Below are 16,907 nucleotides of genomic sequence, written 5' to 3'. Positions count from 1 at the left end.
AGTATACTGATATAGGAAACAGGGAATTAATGTACAGCCCATCCTTCAGCAACGTCACAATTACTGGAAGATTTTCCTTCATTTAAAATAATCATAAAAAATTAACCATGACCTAAATACCCGCTATTTCAATAGGAGAGAATTCAATGAAAGACACAGGAACGGAAACATATGCTGTAAAGAGAGAGTTTATACGTGCCTCATAAATCGACGACAAAAATGAAAAGGGACTCTACACCCCGTGCAATATATGAAGCGAGGCAACCAACTCTACTCCTTAAATCTATTTCCACCTAGTCTAGAAAGTTATAAATCGTTTACAATATGGTACGCTGACCACATTATTTTGCTAAAACGTCATATATACCAATCTGTGAAGTGTTAATGTTACCAATTCAAAATTGTGCTAAATATTCCAAAGTAACAGAATAGAAGCACCATAAAAAAGAGCCTCCCATGATCAAAGGCTGCAACGCTTTAAAACATTCTTACAGTTTGAAAACAGGAATACAGAATTTTCTCAAATGAATAAAAAGAGCAAGATGCCCCCATTTTTAAAAATCGCTCAACTAATTTTTACTCTCCGGGTGAAACAACTCACATTCTGGGTCATTTCCAACCGTTCACATTTAAAAAAAACAGTGCAAACTGAAAAATATTCTGCATGTTGCCAGCAGATGGCAATAGTGAAAGAAACAAAATAAGGAATACACACTAACTCAGTCAAGTTCACAGAAACTCAGTTCCTACAAGCTTTTATTTCAGCTATGCTAAAGGAATCTGCTATAAACCATTCTAAGCAATGCCGTTAAAAACCCGCTTTCAGAAGTCTTTTTCCAGTTCTTTTTATATACGGTTGTGTTTCTGAATGACTAATAATTATAAAATAAACTGACTCTTGACTAACACCCAAAATACAATCAGCCTTTAGAAGCTGGGGCCATCAACCAGTTCTACAAAACTGTAGGTATTTAAAAGGGAAAAAAAACCTCTCACTAAAACCAGGATTTTCAAAAGTTAGTAGGTACCAGTGTATTAGCTGTGGAAGTGCAGCTATTCTTTTTAAAAGCATTTACTTACAACAATTATAACATACAGAAACAGTACTTCCTAAAAGCACTTGTCAAAATTCTAAATGAAACCTTTTGCTTCTAACTGTGTCTCAGGTAATTTTTTTTTTTTTTTTAAATTAAAGAATATGCTTCTGCAACACACCAGTCTGTCCGATAGGTATAATTTTCATGGAGTTTGAGTTCGTTTTTCCTTTGTTCAGAGATACCTGAGCAATAATTGACTGAAGTTCAGCTCAGATAAAGGAATTTTTTTTTTTTTTTAATATGAAAAGCAGTAACATTTTGTATCTCAAGACAGTTCATCTCACCAAAACATTTGATGGGCTTAACTAGCTAGACAACAAAGAACTGAGCACCAGTTCTCTATCGCAAAGCGGTTTCTGCTACCTAAACATCTCACAGGAGGCCCCACAGACTTGGTATCATTTGTAGGAACTAGCAGGCTTCCCATTCTTCCTACAACACTTCCAAAAAAATTCCCATTTTAACAAAAATAATAGGAGCACAGGTTCTGTCTATTTCTTTTCAAGACTACAACAACATTCAAAATCTTTTCTCCTGGACTTTAAACTCAATGCAGTGATCCATACACTGGGACTGCTGGTAGAGCAAGAGAGTAGTAAAAGTAGAGTAGTTTCATTACATTGGTCTTCTCTCTAAAAGATGCATATAAATACCAAAAACTGGACAGCAGTGTCATCACCAATATTTTCCCAGCACATAACTTAAACTCATGCTCTGAGCTATACTAACACATTCAAGTCAAGAAGCGCATTTTGGACCATTCAAAAAAAGTCATGGCTCTTCTTACTATTCTACAGTCTTTACCAGTAAAAGATGGATTCTTTTTTAAGAATTCACTGGTGTTCGTCTTTAGTAAGCCTTTTCCAAACAACAGGGAACAGGTTCTTTTGTGTATATGATCATACTGCTGCGGCTATCAAGCGGCATTTGGTATGGCAAGTATTACTGAAAATACACACATGACAACTTTTCTGTTTTCTGTTTAAACTAGCACGGCACAGTGTAGAGGAACTTTTGGAGAGCTTACTTAGGTGCAAAAACCTGGAGAGAGACTATTTCACCCTATTCGTAAGAAAATTCAAACTTTGTAAGAAAATTATTTTCCACATAGGTATTTGCTACAATAATTGTTAAAATACAGGTGAAGCTGCATGTAACGAGGTAAAGTATTCATCTTTTTTAATGGGCTTATCCCTCAGTTTAAAGTATAAGGCAAAGTTACGCTTAGCAGTAAGATGGCTCCTTCTCCTACATAATCAGCTTTGCCGTTCCCTCGTTCTGTGTTTGCACATGCTTTAGCAACCAAAAAAGCAATATCAGACCTGTCAGTCACAATACAGAAATTCCAATTCCTTCCACTTGGGGAAAAAAATTCAGAAGAGATTAGCAAATAATCTATATTCCTCATCAAAGGAATCTACACCCAAGACACTACTCTAGAAGAAAACATTAAAAAAAAAATTGAACAGAGGTGATATCAGACAATTTTCCAAGCGGTTCTTAGACAGAAAAAAACCCAGAAAATTGAAGCTTACTTTCAAAAATAGCTCTTCACGTGTAACCTCCGATCTGTCAGTATGCTAAAGACACTACTTTTAATTACAAACTCCAGACCTGAAGGCAGTGTTTAAGAAACTTTATGTTAATAAAAAATTTTTAGAACTGTATAAGCAGGTAGGCTAGGGACACAGTTTCATGTCAAACTTCCTTATGCAGTGACATAGTTTTTGAATCAGATTAAGCCAGTCATGAAACTGCACCTTAGTCAGCCTAAGTATGGTGGAAAACACTAATGAATCTAACTGTAAACAGACAACAACTACAGAGAAGCAATTCCTAACTGGGCCTCTATGTCACAGTATCAAGCAAGCAAGACACTGCAAACTCTGTCTTGTTTATACTGACAACTGTATTTATTTATTTTAATTTCAGCATGGGTTGCTGTGTCTGCAAGGAACGTTGGCAACCTGAGGAATTATGACCTTCTCTAAACATAAGAGAAATCTACAGAAAAATATAATGAAAAGAGCTGCAAACAGTTCTCAAGTTTCTTAAGGAACTTTCTACTCCAAGCAAATTAGTGCTCCCAATATAAAGGATCAGCAAAGCAACTTCAGCACTTTAATGCCTCAAAAAGTTTCCTAATGAGGATTTTTCTTTTCTAAAATAGTTCGAAATCACCCAGAAAGTAAATATAGTAACCTCATATACAACTGAAAACACAGTAGCACACATTCCTTTAAAAAGCTGTTTAACAGTTTTTCTGGCTGCGCAGTCTGTAAAGAATTTCTTTCAAGTTTGACAAAGGAAAGACATTTGCTTCTTCAAATAAGCAATAGTGCTAAGTTAGCACACGTTCTCAAGCAAGCAAACTAACATTGAAGACTGCGTATAAGCTCTAAGCTCATACTGGTTATCCAATGCGCCCATTATTTACTCTTAATCCAGGACCACTTTGTGAGGTTTTTTCTAAGAAACCTTAAGCATGAAAAATAGTATGTAAAAAATAAATCTAATTCATTGTTTCAATATCCAAAACAGGCATACACATCCTTGTAGCAACTAAACATAGGGAAAGCCTTTAACACTACTAGAGGAAGACAGTGTACGTGGAGAAGGGGAACTAGAACCAACATATCTCAAGTGGTTTAAAAAAAAAAAAAAATATATATATATATATATAAACAATGAACTTAACAGTTTTTCTAAATGAACCACAGATTTTTTTTATGGATATGCAAAAAAAAAAAAAAACACAAAGTTCATTGCGTCTTACAGAAACTCAACGTTTAATACTTAATCATATCATCTTGTGACACCTCTTTCCCCCCGCAAGCCACAATGTCAGATGTACTACTAATGCAAAAAGAACAGAGAAAACAGTTTTTTAAAAAAAGAAAAAAAGTATACCGCTCCTAGGTTATAAAAAGCTTAATGGGACGACGAACCTTTGCAAACTTATAAAAATCATAAACAGCTTGGTCTCTAACCCTCCAAAGAAGTTGCAAAAAATTCTATTCCTTCTCTCATAAGAGTCAACCACCAGGTGGATGCTACACACGTAGAAAGATGTTTGTTTTCAAAGGCAAAATTCTCGCTCTTCAGAGGTACTTAGAGATCAAGAACACCTAAACTCTGGCCTATCAACACTGCAGAATCAGACAACAGCAGTAAAAAGTAAAAAGAATTCAATGTATTTATTTCATGCAAAGGAAAGATTTCTTGAACCCAGGTTTTCTTTGTTGCTTCGTAACTATGGCTGTCCACTTGTGCTGTAGCAACTGAAAGGAATAATTACCAAATGGATGCTTTTCTACAAATAGTTTAATATAAAATAACTTTATGAAGACAGTGTATTAGACAATTAAGCTAGGCCTTTTATTTGAAAAGCAAACATATCCTTGTCTAATTAATCACTCCCTTCTTGCAGTTCACCTGTCCAAAATAAATTATCTTCCCAATGCAAAAAAAAAAAACAAAAAAAACAAAAAACACACTTAAGGAAACAAAAATGGTAAAGAAATTTAGCAAACCATGCAAGAGCTGCATTTTTCAGTCTAATAAGCAAGAAAAATAGGTATCCCTAGAACAGTTTAGCTTTTCAACTGTACCCTTCCCCAAAGCGAAGGAACTGGCTTTTAAGAATAAAGTTAGTTACTGACTACAGTGTTGTGAAAAATTCAACATAACTAAGCAGATTCCTAAGTCCTGTCCAACTCTATCCCAACAAACAAAACACCCCCAGAAAACTCACAAATTACATTCACATACTTACTCTGAGCCTGCAGCCATTTCCAAATAAGAAGTTTCTGCTGTGTCAACCCCCAATGGGATCACTATGCTCATGACGTTCGTTTCTGATAAATTCGATTACTACGGAGTCCTATGCATTGGTATCCAAAACACTGGGGCATGCCAGCCACAGTGCTCATTGCAAACATCTAAGTGCATCCACAAACCCTGTTAAAAAGCAAAGAACAGAAAACTGAGTCAGATATTTGAAAACAAATTATTCTAAAGAGGTTTTTTTTTTTTTTAAAATAAACCTTTACTATATATCACTGCCAGTAATTTCATTAAGTTCTATGTTAGGCAAGCAAAAGGAAAATTAACAAAAATAACAGCATTTTAAAAGTAAACATTTCAAATACACTTATTTTAAGAGTGCAATGATAACCTTACGGCCTGAACTAAAAAAAGTAATACACAATGACAAAAATATTCAATAATGCTCATTTGCTGCTCAAGTTCTAGCACAAAAGCTAGTCAAGTTACTGGCAAAACAGCTGGAAAGAAAGGTTAAGTGCTAGAGCAAATTCTGCAAATGGCTGCAAAAAAAGTTTGCATTCATTTTATTCCTCTACGTTGTTTCAACTATTAGATTACTCAAAAAGTGAAAAACTGAACGGAAGTTGCAGAAAATCTCTTCTCTAGTGTATGAAAAGGTATAAAGTTAAATTAAATATGTTTAAAAGGCTAACAGCTTCAGTAGCCATACCTCAGGAAAGGTTTTAATTTTAAAATCATGTCTTAGTATTATTTTCTACTGCATATAGGCAGCACCATCAAGGTTCTGATTGTTTAGAAATTAAGTACATTTTTACACTTTTTAATTGAGTTCCAGCTGCCAAATGCAGCTTCCTACAAATCAGCTTTTAGAAATGATTCTTTCATTGTTTCCCAACATTTAAAAAAGTGTTATGTAATGGAGCAGTATATCCCCCTTTAATGAGTAATAGCACCAAATGCAATATATATGCATATTTTCAGTCACATATTACAGTTAAAACATGTGAAATAACTACAGTCCTTCAAGGAGCACCTTTACACCCACGAGATGCATGAAAATCAGTAACAAAACGAATCTGAAAAAATAACTTGAAAAAAGTCTTTTACAAATATAAAAATATGAATTCTGGTGACACTAGAGTTCATAACACTTTAAAATTGTTCCAAATCAATGTTTTCCTTCCTGCTCACTTAAATTAGTAATGAGAAAAAGGAAAAAAAAAAAAAAAACAAACACATATTTGTCACATTCAGTAAGGTAACAAACATTCACTTTACTGTAGACGTGCTGAATTTCAAGTGTATTTGCTTACTGTTCTGTTTTCTCAGAAGCCAATTCCTGTAACTTTCAGTAGGTGTTTGATGACACAATTTTTTAAGCATTTCTCAAAGAACATTCTTCACTTTTGTTTTGCATTTTTAAAAGCAACTTGGAATGTCCACAGTACAAACCAAGCATCACAGAAGAAACAATGCTAGAACTTACACTTGGTATGTTTTTTTTGAATCAAATTCATTCTAATGATTCATAATGATGACACAGAACAACCTTTTCAATCTCATTTTAACAGACTGCCATCAGATGTCCTCACACTCAACAAGTGAAAGTAATTCTGGTCATTTTTAGAAGTAATTTATCCAAAAAAAAGTAACAAATTGAAAATAAGCAGAAGTAGTTTTTAGCTGTAATGCAAAGATATAATCTGCTTTGACTCACAAATCAACAGAATAATCCCACCTGCGTGGTAGCTATTACTAGTCTCCTCCTCTTAGGAAGTCAGGCAGAACACAGGAGGGGAGATGCAAACACAATTAGCACCTCATCTGTCTTCATTCACCGATGAGTAAATTAAAGCAATCTAATTGTACCCTAATACAGACAAGGGTGTCCCCTCCCCAGTAGCTAGTTAACAGAAGCAAAACACCCCCATCTTCCCTACTTCCATACTGAATAACTGCAAGGTCCTTCCAAAACATAGAACTGCAAGAACACAGACCACTCAGTAACACTTCCTCCATGAAACATATACACTGACTTAATAAACACACTTCTTCCATCCAACAAAGTGAGGTGCAGTCTACAAACGCCTAAACATTATGAGACCAAGATATTTTAACCCACTCATCCTTGCCAGATCTACTAGACCTAGAACAAAAACTAATGTGGCCCCAGTAGAAAAAGGGACACCCATAGTAAGGATTTTTCAGAGAAGCATCCTGGCCTTAAATCTGAATTTGCTCCTTTTGTTGACAAAGTCAGCATCTCCAGGACGATGAACGAGCATCAAGTCCTCATTTCACTTTCTTGAATTTTATCTCATTACTGAAGTCTGGCAATTATTAACAAACATCTCAGCATGCTCTGAAGCATCTAAACATTAAACATCTCATCCTTCCTCTAGACAGCACAAGTTGCGTTTTGGGGTCACTACAGGAGTCACCAAATACAATGACTTGGAAAGCAGTCAGGCCAACTATTTGTTTGGATTTCTTGCCATACTTGTTTAAACTTTGAGCATTTTCTTATCAAATACCACAAGTGGCAAACTGTATCACTAGCTATGCATAAAATTCAAGAATAAAACACACGATTTTGACAAAGAACAAGCAAAAGAAACCTGCTAAGCGAAAACCACGTATAGAATATTCTCCAGTAACAGGTATAAAAAAAACCAAAAAACAAAACAAAAAAACCCCACCACACAACATATATCTTCACACAGGTTAAGCAAGTACTCATTCTGCTGCCATACGGTTTACTCTACTTACAGGCTAGAACCTTGGAAAACTGCATCTACAACTTATAGGAAGTTTCAGCCTCCCTTTCGTTCCCTTCTTCTGAAAGGGTGAAAAAGTTATACTAATTCCTATCCAACAGCTGAGAAGAAATCGGCTACTTTAATCCAGCTAAATCAACTACCCTGTGTTAAGAAAATAAGGTCGATCCTCTGTCAACGGCACTAACAATCAGGACAACAGGGGTTTTTATTTTATGCTGATAACTATGTCATCCCCAAAACAAGTTTTAGTTTGTTACAAAGCAGGCCTAGAAGACAGAGCAGACAAAAGTTAGGGATGGAGATGCTCACTTATACAGGTGTTCCTCCCGCTCAAAACTGGGTTTTGTTTTTGCTTAAAGAAAATTCAAAAAAAAAAATTGAAAACTTCTGACCAACTAGAAAGTCACACAGGCAAAAAACGTCCAGAAGACAGACGACAGTGAAAAACCAGCAAGACAGCTGCCTCACGGGCTACGATATTCACAAAGTTACATAAGGCAACTCAGGTTACCCAATCACACCTTCAAGTAACCTTCATGTCAACAAAGACAGGAGAGATATGGAGTAAGAAGATAAAAAGATATATACCAAATTTGAGAATCAGGTTTAACTTTTTGGTTTGATTTTTATTTTTCTGCTTTTTTCAAATAAAAAGAGAGTAGCTTTTAAAGCTATATATAGATAGAAAATTCACTGCTATTGCATGGCCCAACTAATACTATGATTTCTGACCAAACAAGTACAGCTTCGTTTACAGCGGGGGGGGAAAAAGCAGAGACAAGATAAACTTTTTATCCTCAACTTTCTTTTGCAAGCTATTTACATACAACTTTATGTATGTAAAGTAACATACACTCAAAAGTTCACTCAAAAACCGGACTTATCTGCGTTGAATAAAATCAGAGAACTGATGCAGCCAAACATCATTGCAACAGAAACTAAAAGGAAGCTGCTTTCACCTAGAAGGAAGCAGAACGCGACTTGTAACGCTCCCTTATTTTTCAGCACCTTAAAATTTCAGGTCTTCAGCACGCACATACTCAAAACTAAACACAGAACCCTCAAGTGCTTTTCCTTTGACCTGTGGTAACTACAGAAGAATGGAGCAGTAACCAACTCGCAATACCTACTCACACAAGCTAATTCAAACAAACAGAGCTCACTTAGGAATAACTATCCACAAGGAATTTGAGTATCCACAAGGAATTTGAGGGCTGGGGATCGGGGGGAGAAGGCCACATAAATCCATTACACTATGCCAGTCCACTAATGACAATGTGAGCGTATAGGCCACTCGCTGATAAACACTACAGTAATGCCACGTTTGGGATGCAGGAAAATAACTATTTTATGTCATGTCAGAACCAGAAGTATTGTCACGACATTAAAATACTCCCAGTATTTTTCGTTACTTCTATTTTGACTACAAAAATGGAAAGGTTAAGAACATAAGGTAACAATCACTGAGGAATTTTCTTTCCTTCCAACCTTACGGTGGCTGCTTATCCTTTGAAGCTTGCAAGTGCAGACGATTCATAAAATACTATCTGGTGTCACACTACAGTACTTTCCAATTTCTGCAAGTATCCATCTGTTTCAGGCCATTACTCTTCCAGAACTTTCACAAGGTGTCACCCACAGCCCTCTATGAAGCTATTTTCATAGGTGCATTTCGTTAAAATAATTAAGTAGGGGGAAGAAAAGTGGAAAGAAAGGAGAAGGGTGCTGGAGAAGTCTTTTTACAATCCAAATAAATTATACACAACTTACTGTTTAGGAAAGTCTTTACTGAAGGGCTGCATAAATTTAAAAATGAGACAGATCACACTGGTTCGGCCAGTTATTTCAGGGTCACACAGTTAAAGAGGTACTATAAACAGGATGCTGGTCCAAAAATTCATAGACTAGTTCTTTATTAGGTAAGCAGTACATATGCCGTACCTTAATCTCAACATCGGAATACTGCCATCTTTGTTAGGAGGACATTTTACTCTTTCAGTGATATAACTCTGTAAGCACTGAAAGAATTTTGGCGATTTCCTAGTTCGAACCTAGGTTCATCAGACTTTCTCCATTATTACCCTGTCAACGGGGCTTTTTTTTTTTTTTTTTAAAAAACATGACAAAACCTTCCGCATTTGAGGAACTTTTATTTAACTGAAATTTAAAAGGTTATCTTGCCCTAACAACACGGTTTTCATCTTAAAAAGCACGCAAATTTTGTTCAACCTGCTTAAAACTTCTACCTTGTGCAAAATCAACTTTTTGCAAGTAACTTATCACACTTTATCATTCAACTACAAGCTGGCTTATATCTTCCATGGCAACTCCTTCTCCCTCTAGAGAATATACATGGCTTTGTTGACTTAGCATTCACCTCAAGTCTAAACTGTCCGAAACTTCACCACTTCTTATGATTTACTTTGCTTATGGTCCCAGCACTATTTTTTTTTTTTTTAAAGTGACCAGTGCTGCAATAGCCGAAGTTTAAGACTTCAATACAACTCAAATTATTTTCTGTCATTTAATACATAAATGATGTTTTTTGTACAAAGCCACACAGATGAAATAGTTACACATTATCCCTGAGGTATTCCACTTACACAACATTGCTCTGTGGTCTAACGAAGACCACGTGTTTCCTTTCTGCCACGTCCTTTTAAGATCAACTGTGTGACAGCAAAGGGGGAAAAAAAGAATTAACTTTTTTTACTGGTACTTAGAGGGAAGAAAAAACAAATTCAGGAGTTGGACTGTCTATATCAGAAGGTGAATGGGTAATAACCTGAATTTATATGAGTCTGTTTGGACCTAGACCTACCCAGTGAAAAAATCCAAACAAAATCCATTTGCTATGGTCAGATGTTGGCTAAAGGGAACTCCAGGCCTACTTTTTCAGCATGATTTTTTTTTTTTTCCATCTTCTACTTTTTTCCTGTACGACCATCAAGAGCTATACAAAAGTCTCAGGCAACAAGTAGATGACAGAACACCAAGGCAGAGAGTACATTTTCGAAATGAGAACTTGAAATCAAGCCAAACTGCCTAGATGACTCCAATAAAGCTTCATAATCTCAGCTATCAACCATATTTCAGGTGTGAAAGTCCAGACAATTCTTCCATGGCATTTTCCATATAGGGTTCTTTTTGTTTCTTTGGGGTTTTTTTGGAAGAAGTTTGTAAAATATTATTTAAAAAATTACTTGATTTTACTTACATTTTATTTTAGAGACTCAGAAGCTGAGTTCCCGGTACTTATATTCAAAAACAAAGTAACACTATAAATCTGATCATTAACAAAATAAGTGAAAGTTCTCTATTGCATCACATTTCTCAAGCCAGAAGAAACCAATGAGAACCTATTGCACTAGGAAAGCTACAGCTCACATGACTATCTACCCATATTGGTAGTCCACCTCCGCAAGATGTTCCACCATTTTTGAGAAGGGAAAGGGAAGAGAAAATAGAAAAAAGAAAGCCTGCTAGAATCTATGTTGAATGCATCAGAACACTAAAGCTCTCATTTGGGAGGATGGATGCAAAATTTTTCATAAAAGCCATAAAACCAGGAGGTGATGGCAGCACAAATGATAACATTTTTAATGATAAAAAAAGCCCTAAGGATAAATGTATCGAAACAATCTTACATGCTTATGATAACAAAAAGTTAAGACCCCAACATTCACACCTAACACTGTAACAACCAAAATTTTAAAAAAACATATTTTTATCATTCTACTTAGTACATTTGACAGCTTTTTTTACACAGTCAATATCATTGTTCATCTTTTCTTCCCCATAAATCTATTTCCACAGCCTGCTGCCACGTGATAAATACTAGGAGGAAAAGCATTTGAAAAATTAGAAATAAAATATATTACAAAAATCAAATTCCAAGGAAGGTGCAGTATAACTTTTGTTTTCCAATTTGCAATGATTTCGCTGATGTCCCTTTACAAGGGCAATCATATTTCTCAGCTCAGTATCTTAAGACTTTTCCACATACACACACAAGACTACACTAATCTAAAGCAAGTCGTTTGCTAAATCAGTTCAAGTTTCTCACATCACTAGGATTACAAGAGTATCAGGTCTTTTCTTCCATTTTTGTTAGGCTGTTTGGATGACTAAGATGTGCACTTCAAACTTATTTTTTCCAAAAAGGCTGTATTTTTCCAGTAATTGTCTCTATCAGTCATCATCTGTCAAAACATCACAACTACAAAATGAAAGAGCTGTATATTTTAGATGTTTCAAAACATCAGAGATTTCATCACAGAATGCTTTTGCAGTTATCTAAAATGTAAGAGAGAATGATCAGAGCCTGCCTAAATGCAGAGGAAGGGCTTAAGGGAGAAAAATCTATTCGTAATTCTAGTGGATTATTTCAGGAGAGAAACAGTGATGGCTTAAGACAAATAATTAATTAGATTTTATACGGAAGTGTGCAACTTTGTCTCAAAGTCCTAGAACTAATGTCACCGTCACTCATGTCAAATTACCATCTGCATCCATTCTGCATCTTCACAAGGTCTTTATATAAAATACAGATAACTAGCAAAAAGAACCAGAACCTTCTAAACTATCTACATAGTCCAACTGTCTTTCCCTAAGGTGAAGTGATACACCTTTAAAGATGTATTATAAAACATGTAAAGTGAAATGGATAAAGTATCCATATTTAGTAAACAGAGTGTTTATTTAAAATCTCTGAGAATAACAGTCAGTCCTAAAAAACCCTGAAGAGAGAAAGCCTGCATTTCCCAAATAACTGAAAAACACACTGTTCCCTCAATATCAGAAGAGGTACAAGCACAGAAGAGGCTCTCACTTGCTTAAGTAAAAGTACTGGTAAACCTGTTGCCTTACCTCCTTTAACTACAGATAAAACTTAAAGAGCAATTTTCTGGAGCAGTATTTAAATACCAGAATACACACAGTGCAAGCGTTAAGATTCTTTTTACAGGAACGTGTACAAATCTGAAGGAGTTCAATTGAAGTGTGCTGGAACAAACAAACAAACTGCTGAAACAACATTTATTTAAGATCCGCACAGTCAATTTTCCACTTCTGTATGAACCAAGGAGGAGGAAAGGCAGAGAAAGATTATCAGATTTACACATAAAATGATTCAAAGGTAAAAGATACACAAGTTAGTCACACACACGCAGCAGTCCGCATCAAGCAGGATTTGTCAGTTCAACCACTACACAGTGGTGGCATTCAAGTCAATCTGAATATAAAAGCAGAATAAGTGTGTTCACACAGCACTAAGCCCAAACTAAAACTCCAATCTCTCCTGCCAGCAGTAGATCTGTGCTACTAAGGGCTCAGGCTGGCTCCACAGACGCACAGGATCACTCTAATTACAGTTTCCCATCTCAGTGGAGTCTTGAGACCACGATGCAGAGGCTTCCAAAACAGCGCTCCTGCTCTCAGACCTCAACCAACTCCTGTCAATCTTGGTGTTACTTGCTTGCGCGTGTCACCTCAGGTAACACAGAGACGATCAAAAGTTGTTATTCTGTTTGATTTTTTTAGAATGCCAGGAAAAATAGCTTACACGGTGTGCCGGTGCCGTCTTTCCCCCCTCACAAATACTTTATAGGGGGAGGTAGAGAATTTAAAGAGTTGATACGCGGTATAACACACAGGAAGATAATTATGCATGGATCTTAAAACTGAGAGAGACCAAATCAGGCCTACTACATACACCTCAAAAAAGGAAAAAAAAAGAATTTAGAGGACAAACATTAAAAAATCTTCTATGTATAAGTTGCCTTAATAAAAACATGCAATCTAAAGATTTTCCTTCCTCGCTGCCCCCAATATTACATCATATGTATATACACGTTTCGCAATCGTTAGCAAAAGCAATCCTTGTCGTGCCTTACTTCAAGTCTACAGACCAAAAATCTTAATCTGTGGTCTTGAGAACCACCCTCCCATGAAGAAATCCACAAGAACCGACTTAAGAAGTTGATTCACACATGCTCTAGCACAATCTACATAGGAGAACCAAGCAAATATGGACTCATCAATGAAGTGTCATAGTCCACAAATCTAGTGTTGAAACCACTGTCCTGAACTATTACAGAGCCAAGAAACTGAGTTTTCGTTCTTTGCCTCCCTACCTACAAACTCATTTTTTAAAAATGGGGTGGGTCAAGGGGGAAGAGGGGAAAAAAACCCACGTTTATTAAAGTAATTGTAGGTTTTGCTAAACTTTAGCTTTCTAGTAGTGTTCTCAGCACTCAAGTCTTCCCTATACTGCAGTTACATTATCTGGAAAACACTAGTGAGACAAACTGACATTCAAACACAATACTCTAGATATGATTCAAGTAATGATCCACATATATATACACACACACACACAAACATTTATATATGTCAAATATATTTGTTATCAGCTGTGCCTAAGGAGATAACACATCTCTGATCACACGTAGAAGCAGAATACATGAATAAATGACTAATCTTACCCACAAGGAAGTTCTTTCCTCTGTTTTCCCCAACACACTTCACCATGGTACAGATTTTAAGAGACTGGCAGGAATATCCAACTCCCAAACGTTACACCACTTAAGCTGCAGTATGAAGTATGCAGGCTTAGAAACTACTATGAGACTAAATTCAGACCTCTCCTGACCGTTTGCTGCTCTCTATGGTAACCTAACAGACTAATTGCCACTCAATTTCAAATTTGTGCTGAGACAAAAAACGAAGATAAAAATAAGATATAGAATAGGCACACTCAAATTCCATATACAAATTAGGACCCACCAACAACCAACTCCTCTATTTCACACAGAAGAAAATTTGTTCCGTAAGAAATCTTATTTCCTAAACATTTGTAGCTGGTGCCCAAGAGTTCTCACTGATCCCACGTGTTCTATATTCCTCTCACAGCAACATCCTCCTCCCCATCTTCCTTGCCACAATATTAACAGGTCTTGGCCTCACACACAACACTCGATTCCCTCCCACGCCCTTCACACTCACCTACTTATTTTCAGTAGTCCAGTCCACCTCAGCTCCTTCTCCACACGCCCTGCCAGCTAGCCAAAAGAAAGTACCTTCTACGGCTGGTTTGGAGCTACACACATGCCAGCTGCTAGCACAGAGAAGAGTTAATGGCCGAGATCATCGTGCTTCTCCCTGCCTCTCCCAAGACATGGCTAACAGTTGCCCTTTTCCATCCCCTTACAGATTTTCATTAAACTTGAACGTTTGAAGTTAGCATCCTTGACACCTCTAACTATCAAATTTTGTTTTGAAGTTACTGACTGTACTGACAGAGACACAGTGATCGTTAGCCCAACTTATTTAAGAAACAAGGCTATGACAGTCAAACAACTGCAGGATAACGCTTCTCTCTTCCTACTTTGCTCTCACGCCACTCCCAATACAGAGACAGAAGCAGCAAGTTGACGCAAAGATTGATTAGCATTCCTGTGATTATTCCACTACATTAAATACAGAACTCTACAGGCAACAGGGACCTCAGTCATGTCTGGTAAGACAGTCACACTTCATGAACTGGAATCCAGAACAAGGAAGAAGAAATCTCCCTCCTCCATTGTATTCAAGATCATACACTGAAAGACATGATCGTTTCCATCATTCAGCTACTCATTACGTGCATTACACCAACTCTACTTAGAGGAAAGAAAGCTGCCCTTAACAAGAATGAACTGGGCATCAGTTTATCCACTAGCAACAGTTTCTGCCATACAGGAGAACGAGCTTCCACCAGCTGTAGGCTCTCTCCCCTTTGCTGTCTGGTCCAAGAGCGCTGCCCTCACGTGTTCTTGAAGAAGTGATGGAAAGGCATCTCTCCCCCTCAGATATTTACCCCAAGCTATTAAACATAGGGAAGATTTCCCCTTACCTCTTCTCTCTCTTCACTCCTTTTCTTCTCTCAGTGGAAGTGGGACAAAATATGGGACTAGGAAGAGAAAAAGAATAAGCGGTAGAAGGAAATTAAAGCTAAATGCAGCTGGAGAACAAGTAAGAATTAGTTTATTGCAGAGAGAAATAAAAAGCACAATATTTTCTGTATTTTAGTTTTGCTATTTACAGAAACCAAAATAAAAAAAAAAAGCAGAAACTAACTGCCAATCCCTTGATGTCATTAGCTATGGTTACCAATAATCTAAAAAGTAGGGGGGGGGGGGGGGAATCCCTGCCAGGCTTCTTAAAATAAACCACATGAAGACAAAAGGCCTATCCATACCACTGTTAACAAAATTATATGCAGTGAGAATCAGGGAATTGTAAAAAGACGAGCACAACACACGAAGGAGTATGAGAGAAAAGACAACTTTTGATAGCAACACTGCTGTGTAATTTGCAGAAGTACCAGTAAGTAGAAACTCAGCTATCTAACATTACGTGTTATACCCTCAAAATGTAAAATTCCTTTAAATAGGAACTCAAGTGTTAAGAAAACGAATCAACTAGTTACCCAGCAAACAGATCCTGTTTTTAAGTCATTCTTCTCATTAGTTGTTTCACTGCAAATATTTTTCTCTATCTAATGTGAGGTGGCAAATAATTTCTGATTAAACTTAGAGGCATTTTGTGCATGTGACTTATCAAATATTCTCTAAGAGAATCTAAATTTACACCTGTCACCGTAACATTATTATTTGTAACAAACATTTCAAAACATAAAGCATTTCTGCAAGTATTTACAGTCAACATTCCCTAAGAATACTTAGTAAGCTGTGCCTACAACTGGAAGAGCTAAGTAAATTTGTTATTAAATTTACCAATTTAATGGTGATTCAGTCACCGTAAGGTCCTAATTTTAAGGCCCGGTATTCCTCTAAAGGAGGAAGCGGGCCTTTTTTTGGGGAAATGAGCAGCTACAAACACACACACATTTGTATGTGTACTGGCTTGAACAAACCAAATATCTGCTGCCTTCATGAGATCAGGCAAAACTATTAATATAAGGGACTTCTCTATACTGCTTAATGAGATATAAAAGACTACTGTAATTACTAGATACCTACTACACAAGAAGCAAATAGTTTAGATTTACTCAAAGTTTGGCCTTCCGGCTAAACTTAATTTCTATTTTGACACGGTTTTACTTAGGTAGATTCTGAAAAAGACATAGTTCCCCTGTCTTATCAGTGGCATTTGACGTGCATGAATAGCACAATAGCACTTCCACTTTTACTCGTATATTAAGTTTGTAGACACTAACCTAATCGTTACACTCGTGCGC

At 36.5% G+C, this 16,907-nt stretch overlaps 1 protein-coding gene across 8 annotated transcripts in view; it reads right to left on the bottom strand.

Moving 5' to 3' along the window:
- Positions 1-16,907, bottom strand: part of KMT2E (lysine methyltransferase 2E (inactive)) — a 71,194-nt gene that overhangs the window by 47,454 nt on the left and 6,833 nt on the right. For 5 of the 8 annotated variants that reach the window (XM_068929694.1, XM_009669434.2, XM_009669430.2 and 2 more), the window contains 2 exons: positions 15,561-15,617; positions 4,873-5,057 (listed from right to left, as the gene is read on the bottom strand). In XM_068929694.1, the coding sequence (XP_068785795.1) occupies positions 4,873-4,943 (71 nt within the window). In that variant the 5' untranslated portion in view covers positions 4,944-5,057; positions 15,561-15,617. The remainder of the gene's footprint in view (positions 1-4,872; positions 5,058-15,560; positions 15,618-16,907) is intronic. The other 3 variants (XM_068929687.1, XM_068929711.1, XM_068929733.1) reach the window with 1 other exon arrangement.

Source organism: Struthio camelus, chromosome 1, assembly GCF_040807025.1.
Source record: "Struthio camelus isolate bStrCam1 chromosome 1, bStrCam1.hap1, whole genome shotgun sequence".
NCBI lineage: Eukaryota > Metazoa > Chordata > Aves > Struthioniformes > Struthionidae > Struthio > Struthio camelus.
The sequence above is the reverse complement of the archived record's forward strand: the minus strand, read 5'-3'. Positions and strand labels throughout refer to the sequence as shown.